Here is a 12,025-nt window from a genome sequence, read left to right as displayed (position 1 = left end):
AGTAAATTATTAGCATATATATGTTATTTTACCTGGAACTTTACTTTTTGCCAAATGTGAGGCCCAATAAATTGTTTCAAGAAGCGTTCATCTTCACTCCAGAACAGTCGGATGTCGGGGATATCGTACAGGATCATGGCCAGCCTCTCCAAACCCAAGCCAAATGCCCAGCCAATTTTATCCTGAGCACCAGCTGCAATACACAAGATAAAAATCCAAGAGTTTAAGTTCACAACATGGAAAATTACTGAAAAAATGTTCACCTATTTATTAAGAGGGAAGAAACAAAAAGGTGAAATGGCAAACCAGAAAATCTTCAAGTAAGGGCCAAATGAAAGATTTAAAGCCTACAGAACAGATCCTACTTAAATCAAAATCTGCAGCAAGACTGAGCACATCACTGAGTCTAGGAACCAAAAATGGCAATAAAACAAAGCCACAGCCTTGACAATTTGTGTCCTAAGTTTCGGACAGGCTTGAGAAATGCTGCATAATGCTATACATCACTACCCTTCACTATGCTTAGAGCTGAGCATTTCCTCACTTGTGTTTCATAAGACACATAAACATGAATTCCCTGTTCAGAGTATTTTCCTTGGTCTGACAGACCAAGTCAAGCCACCAGAGCATTAACATCATTACCAACATTTCAAAAGACCGTAATTGCCTTTTTTGAGGCTTCTGGAAGAAACAGAGCAATGGGATGTGAGGCACCATTGCATTAGCATCACACCTCCAACCAGGGAAATCCTGAGCTGCTGTTCCTGGGAAAAGCCACTGCTCTCACATTAACAAGTCTCTTTTATGCAGCACTAAATATAAAAGGACAAGAATATTTAATAAAGAAAAGCTGTACAGATGTTAATGATGCAACATTTCTGTCAGGAAAGTAAATATTCATACCTTCCTTCATTTATAGGGCAGGAGCACTGATTCATGCAAACAGGGATTTTTTCAACCCAAAAAATGAAGTCTATGTTTAGCTATCAGCCTACTGATTTTGAAATAAGCTGAGAGCCCAGAAGCCTTCACAAAGGCTCAGAGCTTTTAAAAACTTAAATGCCTAAACAAACACACCTGCTGAATGGATGTGTGCATGCGTGATAGACTTGACTTCACACCATCAGCACTTGCAGTGTGCTCCTGAATCACACAACATCACTGCACATCTCACATCTGTGCACCAGGGCCACAGCAGCCCCTCCAGTATCAATTTAAACTGATTTTTTGGAAACTTTGAACTCAGCAGCTTTCCCATCTTCCTGCAGGAGGGTGGAAGCACAAGTCTTCTTTCTGACCCTCCTTGTCTCTACTATCAAAAAGGAAACAGCTCCCATTATTTGGGCACTGATGACAGACATGCTGAGTTTCCTGTTGTGTTCAATGCTGAGACTAAACAGGCCTAAGTTCTGTTCAAGTAGAGGGAGGTATACCAAGCTTGGGAAAAGAGACATACTCACAACTTCAATTCCATTAATTCATTTGAACTTGCCTATTTTTCTGGAAAAACAAGTCCTCAGCAGAGCCCTTCTGTGTCTCACCTGCTGCATCAGCAGTACTGCACTGCCACAGGAGTTACATGAACTTGTAAGAGCACTTCATAGAGGAGTCAGGATATTCTCCCTGCCCCGTCTCGTGTGCTCAAAGGCAAGATTTTGCACTTTCTGACATTTGAAAACAGACAGTTCATCAACTGAACTGTGGAAGTCCTCGGAAATAGAGGACCGGGAGTGAACTCAAAAGGTACCTCATGGCAGAGATGCTCAAAACAGCGCTTAGACCAACCAGCAGACTATGAGCTAACCTGACTCCAGAAACCTGCAATCCATGCTACACTACATGAAGAACTGCACAACTTGCTTCTGCTGACTTTTAGAGAAAGTAGAGCAACTACAAAGAGTGTATTGAAATTTGTATTTTGGAGAGATTCTGAGCTTTGACTTGAAGCATAGACCATAAACTGCTTCTCTTCCGTGCTAAAAGTACTACTCCTCTCCACATACCAGTATATTAAAGAAATTACATTTGTACGGCTGTGAAAAAGGGAATATAATTCATTGCAACGGTGCTGCTTCTTCAAGTTTCTAGTTTGCCTTTCCTAGATCAGCAACTCCTGCTCAGTGACAGAGCTCCTATTCATTCCAGAAGTACCAGATTTTCACATACATATGGGCATTTCTGTAGACCAACCCCCTCCTCCAGATGTCAAGTAAAGAACCAGGAGCAATATCCACGAGGGTTCTGAATGGTCACTGCTTACTCTCAACAGAAGCATTAAAGCTGAAACCCAAAGATGCCGGATTAAGCATTAGCATTATTAATTCACAAATGCTAATAAAGTATACGTGATGGGGGTGATGATCCTCCTTCCTCATACTAGTGATGATTCCTGGTAGATCAGATAGGAAAAAAAATGACAGAAGATAAGAACAGGTGTATATTCTGATTAGCAGAGCTTTACATTTAGAACTTAGGCTTTTTTATTATTTTGATATGAGAATGGTTTTCACTGTAACACTTTTTTCCTCAGTGACTTGCTATGAACTTGAACTCTGCAATGAATGTCTTGATTTTATATCAGCAACTTTTTTTCTATTCTGATTTTCTTGCTCGGTTTGTTGGGGTTTTTTTAGAAGGACTGGGACACATCCTAGGTTTTTTATTTAGAGCAGACAGAGAAATTCTGCTATCTGCCTAGCAGCTGAGAGCATTGTCATCTGAGCTACAATTAAACACCTATTCACCAAACTGAACTTGTCTTTTGGATGATCCTTGTACAATTATCAGCCTTCAAACCACAAACTTCTCAAATGTCCCCACTGAAAGCTGTATCAGTGAAGAAATACCTCTACTTAGACAAAATAAATGAAAGAAAAAGGAAAATTCAGATTATTAAAATTCCTCTTCAAATCAGCACTAGCAAATCTCTGGACTCTGAATCTTCAGTTATTTTGTCTCTGATCTCTTCTCCAACTTTCTATTTGTAAAGTTTTAAGTCAATGAAGCATTCACTTAAGTCATTTGAACAATTACCTTGGGGGACTCAACAAGATTAATGCATGCTTTTAAACATACTTCTGACTGGAAATTATCAGGTGACTTAGAAATTAAATGAGTCAGTAATCATCCTGTTGAGTGAGGGAGCAACCCATAGCTTTCCCAACACAAATCATGTTTAAATGCACCAAATTTTGGCAAGTATTATGCAAAGAAGTCAAGTGAATGTGAGTCAACAAGACAGGAAGAGTGAACACAGAACAGCATTAAATATGGGAAAATGCAAGTTGAGGTTCTGATGAGGGGACCTGGCCAAAGCAGCAGATTCCAGGGACCTGGTGGGGCAATCATAGCATCACTGCTTGAAATAACACAGCCCAACAGATAAAGCTTTCCTGACACATGAGCCTTCCCCAACTGGCCATCAAAGGTTTTTACACTGCCAGGCTCCTGCTGCCTCTCATGAAAAATTTGACTCCCCACCAGAAGAAAATTGCTGGAAGCTTTGCTTGTCAGGTAGCCAAAGATGGAGAAGGAAAGAATAAAACAGTTTGACTGGCTTCCCACACTGGGAGCTGGGACAGCCCAAATCTGATGTCAGAAGGTTGCATCATGGCAGCTCTGTCTTACAGAGAAGCTCAAGAGTCCTTATCTCCCTTGATAAGTCATACCTCTTTATCCTGGACTTAAGCTTCGAGCCCAGGTGAATCAGTTTACATGTAATGTAGACCAAGCAAATCATTCCCCAAAAAGCAATGTTAAATGAAAGTTAAATTTGCTCAGTCAGGATTGGAACCTTCCCAATTATTCACTAAGGCATAAATAATGACCTGCCAGAATTAATGGATCATATTGCCCTGAATCCTCAGAAAAAAACACAGACAGAAACACACACCCTCTCAAGGAGTGTGGGGCAAGACATTCTGCTCTGTACAACAATTTGAAGACATAAGTTGCAACATAGTTACAGGTTGTCAAAACTTTTTTGGTTTACATTCCAGTCATACTTATTTTTATATCGATACCAGCTTTCATTTAAGAATTTTTGCTACTTCTGTAAAACTGCCAATAAAGAAATCTTTCTTTCAATAGACCCTAAATTGGGTCTTCAAATTGTCATACTCAGCAGTTACTGAGAAGTGAAAGAAATTAAATTTTGATCTTGGATTGAGGCAAAATCATGAATACACAACAGCCTGAATAGAAGGTGCTCTTCACAAAATGCACAAAAATTAATACGCCCAAAGTATGAGTAGCTGAAATCTGGGATGAGTTCCAGAAGTAAAGACCTGAATTTGATCTCCTTCTTTCAGTCCAAACTATGAGTGTTAATGGAGCCAGTTCTAGAACTATAATGGCGGGAAGAGGGGTGAACAGATTTTTAAGGGCACATGGATTACACATCATGTTTTACAAAACAAATCATCTTTAAACTGTATAAAAAGTAAGTTATAGACATAATGAACAAGTGACTTGACACAAACCACCACAAATTCTGGAAACAAATGCCAAGGCCCAGATTTGAGTTCTATGTGATTAATGGACAACTTACGAATCAGGATTTGAAAAACAGGTTCTGCAAAATAAATATTTACTTCTTTCTAGAGACCAGGAATGCAGAGTCTACATAACTGCCACAGTAATGAGGCAAACACGTTTACTTGTGTTAAAAATAAGCCATTTTAAACTATTTCCTTATTATTTCTATAAATTATTGCAGCTAAAACTCCCATATATTGGGAGTAATAAGTTTTACATGGGAAAAAATAATACTAAGGCATCAGTCTAACAGAGAAGAGCTTCTGAAACTGTAAGGTCATGCATCTGGGATGTTTAGCAAGTGAGGCCAAAAAGCTTAACCAAGTTTTCTCTGAACTCTCCAGTGAAAGCAAAAATCAAAACCATCACAGTGTTCTCTTGTAATTCAGTTAAACTGATGCATTCAGGCTCCTGTGTGCAACTCATCTTAAATTACACCACAAAATGAGGACTTGGCATTCAGACTATGTATGCTAAAAAGCCACTCTTCAAGAACTCAAGAAAAGAAGCAAACATTCAATTAGGCCCATTCTATATAAGGAGAACTTATCTTTCTAAATCTCATGTGTGGAATAATTTTCTAACAATAATAGTCACTTTGAGACCACAGCTATGTCTCCTGGGTCAGACTGATCTGTTCTGTTCTCTTCATTTGAAAACTAAGCAAAAGAACTTTAAAGGTTTCAAATAAGTTTTAATAAGTATGTTTATTTTTGTTCTATAACCAAAAGAGCCATGTATATGCTAAAAGAACAGCCTGCTTAAAAAATCTACACAGGAAAGCCATCCACCAGATTCTATTTTCTTCTAATATGTAACTAACATTCATTCTACCATTTTACCAGTACTTCAACAGGCCAAGTAGCTGGGAAGAAAATATTTCTGATAGGGAGAAATTAATGACCAGAGCAGAAGAGGAGAGGAAGACTAGATTAGCAAGAAGAGGAAAGAGTGAACCAAAGCAACGACAAGGAGAAGGTCTCCCTATTTTTTCCTACCTCCAACTGATACTTTTAAATTCCATTTTTTTTTCATTTTTCTGCTTCTGAAGTTATGAATTCCTCAGTCCTCCTTCCTTGCTCCTTTCCATCTTCCCACTTTTGCCCAAGACAATCTCTCTGGTTCCTGCAAGCCCTCCTAAGCATCCCCAACATAATCAATGACAAATCCGCCATTAAACAAAATCTTTCTTACACCCTAGGATATTTTCTCAGAGTTCATAACCATACACTGCAATAGCATTCTACCTTTCAAATTCTGTACAATAAAGCAACCACTTAACTCCCAAGAGCAATAGAAGACATTAGTCATTAACTATAAACACTTTAATGGTATATGGTTTTCTTTTTCTCTGTATTTCAGCCTGCATAGCTCAACAAATGGCTTGTTTACTTTTTGAGGTTTTTTCCCTTACCCCTGTCTCAAGGCTGAACGTTTTCAATGGATGACAGTGCAATTTGCTGTCCTAATTTATGTCACAGAGCAAAAAATTAATTGACTCATTCTTTCTTTTCCCCCTAGCTCTGCCTGCAGGCTACAGTATTGCTCTTTTTCTTCCTTGTATGTAAAAGCAAACTCCAATTCCTTTCTTTATGTTTCGTTCATTCAGGAAAGGCTGGATTTTGAGGGTTTGGGCCTTTTAATATCTTCTAATATTGTTAAATCTCCCTAGACACTGGGGCCATGGAGATTTGAAAAAATAAATGCTATAAAGAAATACATGAGGGGCTCCCATTTGAGAGAAAGACTTTAGCCTACAATACAGTTCAAAAATTCAATTATGAATCTCATTTTTTCAGGGTGTAAGTACAAATGGACAAATTCCCTTCAGACAGATTCATTGCCCCAGATGCAACTTTCTTGGTAAAATTTCACCAAAGTTGACTTCTTAGTGCCTTACAAAAGGGCCTTTTCTTGCAGAACAACAGACAGAGCAAGGAACAAGAACACGGAGATCATCACAATGTGGGACAGTCTTCACAAGATTAAGACATCCTCAAAAGATACAGAGGTAACCGTTTATCTATCACAGCACAGGACACCGTTCAGCATGTTCAATATTCCTGTTCAAGAATCAGAACACCCAGAACACCTGCATGTATATAAAAAGGTTAAAAATTATTTTCAGCTGACAGCAGCACACTCTTGTGATTACTCCAAAAGCTTGACACCACACAATAAATTCAACTTCCACAGGCTGGGACTAATATGATACCACATTTTGTTTTTCTACAGCATGTACCATAAAGAAGCCTTGAGTTTATGACTGGGGTTTCTTGGCTTTACAATATATAAAAATAATAGACAGATAAGGTTTATGATTTAGCTCCTCTGCCACAAGCTCATTCTTGGGAAGAAAGTAATGAAAAGCCTTATGATCATTTAGGCATCACTTTTCTTATAACTGGAGTTGGGATAATAGTCCTTCCCTTCCAGAATGATTTAGGTAAGACGCACAATAAATGTAAAATATTGAATTTCAAAATCTTTCTGTCAATAGTTCTTCAGTATTCTGATGGTAAAGCTGAGAGAAGATTTCATACTCAAGTACAGCGTTTATAGTCCACCTTCAATGAACTCCAATGAATTCCACTACATGTGTTTTGTATCAGCTCTGACAAGGTTCTGGGTACATACAATTTATTCATTTTTTAAGAAAGCACAACATAAAAGGTCTGGGTGTATTTAAATGTATTGTCACATAGCACAGGATCAAAAAATCTTGTTCAGCAGCACTACTCCCAGTTTTCCTTTCTTCTTACTTGAGAACTACTCCATCATCTCTGTGCTATAACACCTTGAAGGACATATCTTATTTTTGCTCACAAAGGGCGCTTTAAAGAGTAGCTTCCCAACCCATGCCTACTCATTGATGACCCATCTTAAAAAATTTCACCATTGCATGTTGCTGGACAAAATATGTTCAGTCAATAGGTCTCATGCTATTAAAGCCATAGATGTGATTTAAACACAGACATTAGCAAATGGGATTTGAAGACAATGTCAAAAAAGACCATCTTGCATTTCTCTCTATATTGCTCCTGAGTTCAGTGTTTCCAGTGGGCATTTGTCATACCTGAACATCTGCAAACACCTTTATCTGCACCTATAACACAGCTATGGATTAACTTAACTAGTCTTCTGGTACATTTTGTACACAGATATGCATAAAAGGGAAATATATAGCTGTAGCACAGACACCTCAGGAGACTCAATTCTGTGCTCCAGGAAAAGACATAGTGAGCCATGACCTGCTCTTCCTCCCAGGCCTAAAACTTCCTGTATCCTCTCTCATCTTCATGTTCCCAGGAGCACTCAGATGGAGTAAAACCTGAATTTACAAATTAGGTTCTTCAGCTTGTAGTGCACTTCTTGACTTTTGTGAAGCAACAACCCTTTGAAATGCATCACCAGGTAAAGGACTTGAGCCTAATCCTACACCTGCTCAGTGGCACTGTCATGTCAGAGCTCTTCTGGGGCAGAAACTGAAGGGTTTCACTCAAGGCAAAAGAGTTCTCCCTCCTACTCAGTTCATGTTTTGGTCATTTACAATTTGATGCCTATTAATATGTTCTCTTGGGATCTGGGGAGGCTTCCAAGCAGATGCAGAGGTATCTGAAAGAAGACGCTGAGAAGCAACATAATTCTGGGCAACACTGGTGGCTACTTAACCACTACATATTTCAAAGCACCTGATTCAAACCAGATCCTTCAGTTCTACTGTAAATAGGGAGAGAATACCACAAATAATTATTCACTCTATCTATCATAAGAAATGCAGAAATAAACACTTAACTTTTAGACATGCAAATCAAATTAGATGAATTTGACCCTGTGCATCCATTTCAGCTTCAAGTTTTACTATGAAACTAGCGTCACTGTATAATTACAAGGAAAAGAACAAAAATCTTTCATCTCACAGCAATCACCTCATGTTAATATCTCTTTTAGATTTCTCTCTCAAATTTATTTTAATTAGTTTCCTCATTTCTAGTAACGTCTTTCATTATTTCGGGACTCATATGACACAAATGCAATGGAAATTATATTTCAAGTACTCCCCTGTCCTTATTTCCTTCTTCCTGCACTGCTCAAAGTATCCATAGCCACTTTAAAAAAAATTATAACATTTGTAATGCATTTCAAGTCATCTAATTCATCAGTAATACTACAGAATTACAGCCAGACCTCCATGCTTTTCTTGCTTATGAGTAGAACTTTTAAGTTAGTAATTATCTTTAAAATTAAGCCACCATCTCCAAATGAAATAAGTGACAAAAAATGTTTAAGAAGAAGTAATTGTTCCTTAAAGTTCAAAACAACTCTTTTTCATTTACTTAGATTTGTACAAAATTCACAAGTTCTGGCAGCAGTACTTTTTTTTCTCTGAAGTACAATTATTTTGTTAAAAGGTGACATAAACGGTATTAAAATTTGGCATAAATATTACCAGCTATTGGAGATCAAATAAATGTAACATTGTGAAGTCCCACCTAAAATATATAAGAAAAGCTTAAGAAAAGGCAGAAGAAAAGGTTTTGTTTGAAGTCCTTGAAATAATTCATGGAAGCACATTAGCTGTTTTTTGCAGAGGCTTCTTGCTTACTCTTGCCATTCAAGATGATGGGAACAGATACACAAGTGAGGGATGGGTTGCAGGATGAGCCTGCAACTACCCTCTGCCTAGGCAGACATACATACACACCTAGGTGTATGTACTCTACAGAACAGTTTACACCATTACACAGGGGCCAACAGCACTAAACAGACCAGCTTTATTTACCTGTGAACGAGGAAGGATTTTCCTTAGAAAAGATTCAAAGAAGACAAAGACTGCCACATAAAGCACTCAATCTTTCACAGCTACTTGAAAAAAAGCCCCATGCTTCTCCCACTATGTTCATATAAATTCTCAAATTTGTCTAATATTTTGTATATGTAATAGAGGTATGTACACATGGAATTACTCTACAATACTTGTAATTATATTACACTGATGACTCATAAGAATGTGATGATATACAACAGAATACTTCCATTTTTCAGTTTTTAATTTAAAACATCCAGAAAACAGCCCACAAAAGTGAGCCTTAATACAACACTTGGTGTTTCAATGAAACATTCAGATATTCTGAAAACGTAGAATTAAGGTTGCCTGAGGAACACTAAAATGCTCTCCTCTTAGCAGTACATTACGATGCTGTCTGCAGTGAGACAAACAAGTATCAATCTTTCCATGAGAGCTTGCTCCGTTCAGCACAGAGAAGAGACAATGGTTAATGGTCCCTGCTCACATTCCTTACATTGCTGAACACGTACCCCAAGTGCTTCATGCACTGAGCAATACTCAAGCCAAGCTCTGAAGACACATTCTTTCTTTTATTAGCTTCCCAATGAAGCATTCGGTTCCACAATATTTAAATGTTTGCAAAATATTAGACTTTTTTTTTTTTTCTTCTTCTGCATGTCTTTGTAAATTGGGGAAGTATTAGTGCCTCCTGTATTGAAGCTGGAACTTGGACACTTGAAGATCAAAAGTATCCATTAATTTTGCTCCCAATCTGACATACCGGGGGCCTGATGTTTCTGAGCACCAAGGACATTGTGGGGTTTAATGCGTTCAAAGTACAGCTCCCCATTACTACAGCTGCTGCTGTGAGCACTTGACACTTCTGCAAATCAGACCCCCTGGTCTCAAGTCAGGCACTGGGACAACAAAAAGCACACAGTGAGTGGCCACATGCGAAAAATTTAAGTTCAAAGATGTTCCTACACTCAACTAGAACTTTTTTCCTCAGGAAGGAAGAGAAGGCAGAGCAGCATTCAAGGGCACAGACTGCTCCTTCCTGCTGTCATTAAAGGCACCCATTTCATGCTTTCCAACTACTGCCTTCGTGAGGCAGACACTCGTTAGAGCAGTATCCTCCACCAAAGCAGTTCAAATTCATCCAGAGAGGAATGATTATCCTGGAAACTGAATCAGATAATGGTCCTTCATAGGAGAAGAAGCACACTCAGCAATGTTCTTTGCTTTCTAAACACTCCTAATCTCCCCTTGCCCTGTTCTGCCCAGGGTGCTATAGGATGATGAATGTTTCTCTGTCTCATTGGGACACAGCACAAAAGTTCCAAGGGAGCAAGTCTCCTGTGTCCTGGGAAAGTGCCAATGGATGCCTACAGCCCTGGACTGAACTTCAGAGAACCTGACTCAGCCACGTGAACATTGGATGAGTTCAGCTGACAGCAAGTCACGGACCAGAGAGCCCACACTGCGAGTCTGCAGAGGAAACCAGAGCTAAACAAACTCCTGGGGATGAAGGTACCTGAACCCTCCACCCCAGCAGAGCTCTGCTTTACCCAGAGACCCAGCCTCTCAGAAAGACACTACTGTTTACTGAACACAGACACACATTTCTTCAATGCCTTTTTGCCTACCCCCAAAATAAGAGTCTCCTTCAATGAGCACACAAACCTGCAAATAAGGTGGGCTAAAGATATACTTGACTAGAGGTTGACTCAAAACTACAGCAGTATATAATCAGAAGCCCACTGAAGTCAACAGGAAAAAAACCCAAACATGCAGACCTCAGCACAGTTCCTTCCTCACCAAACATCACCTCATTCCATGCACAGAGCAGGAGCATGAAGGACAGACCAGTCTCTATCCCACAGTCTTGGCAGGGATGCAGAGATGTGCCCAAGTGTGTTCTCTGTCTGTGTCACTGCCACAGCAACTCAATGGGAAAGATCCAACCTCCACTCAGGGAGTTTTGTGTCTTCTTTGTGGATTGTGTGAATGGCAAATATTCTGATAAGCATGCAACGTAAATGAAAGGATACTGCTTTGATTAGATGGTATTTTAATTCACTGCTAAAATATTTAAATGAATTATAAGAGAAGGCTATTTATCCGCTTCTCTTTCTGGAATGTAAGAAGAATAATTTCTCTTGCTCATTTGAAGAACTGCAATTTAAGACCCATTATTAAATAGATTCCTTTCTCTAAAAAAGTCACTAGCTCTCTAGATAACATTCCTTTTTCACAGTTGGTAATTAATCTCTTGTTATGCACTGAAGTTAATTTTGTGAAGGTAGTGCGCCACTGACACCTAAAGAAATGAATGATAAAGGAAATGTTAGACCCCCTAAATCTCTAATTCCTATGTAATGACAATTAATGAAATAGTATTTTCTACTGGAATCTTTTTTTACGCACTGGACAAAGGGGATGCTGTGCTTTTAAGATAAACTCACATTACCAAATTGTGTCCTTTATAGCTACCAGAAATGTAATTAAAACAATCTTTCTACAAAATAAACATACAGTTAGTATTTAATGATATCTTTTTTCTTCACAGTTTGAAAATTGACAGCAATTGCTATAGAAACTCATAACCAGTCTGGTAATTTTTGCCCTGCACTCACGTAGAGAAGTCCATCTTGAATATCAGTCCCACTTGTCAATAGAGGAGAATCTGAAATAAATTAA

The 12,025-nt window shown here is 38.6% G+C and overlaps 1 protein-coding gene across 3 annotated transcripts in view; it reads right to left on the bottom strand.

Moving 5' to 3' along the window:
* The window catches only part of FARS2 (phenylalanyl-tRNA synthetase 2, mitochondrial), a 229,786-nt gene that overhangs the window by 94,184 nt on the left and 123,577 nt on the right, over positions 1-12,025 (bottom strand). For all 3 annotated transcript variants that reach the window (XM_084215390.1, XM_084215391.1, XM_084215392.1), the window contains one exon: positions 33-193. In XM_084215390.1, coding sequence (XP_084071516.1) covers positions 33-193 — 161 coding nt within the window. The remainder of the gene's footprint in view (positions 1-32; positions 194-12,025) is intronic.

The sequence above is a fragment of the Fringilla coelebs genome (assembly GCF_963513975.1).
Source record: "Fringilla coelebs genome assembly, chromosome: 1".
NCBI lineage: Eukaryota > Metazoa > Chordata > Aves > Passeriformes > Fringillidae > Fringilla > Fringilla coelebs.
The sequence above is the reverse complement of the archived record's forward strand: the minus strand, read 5'-3'. Positions and strand labels throughout refer to the sequence as shown.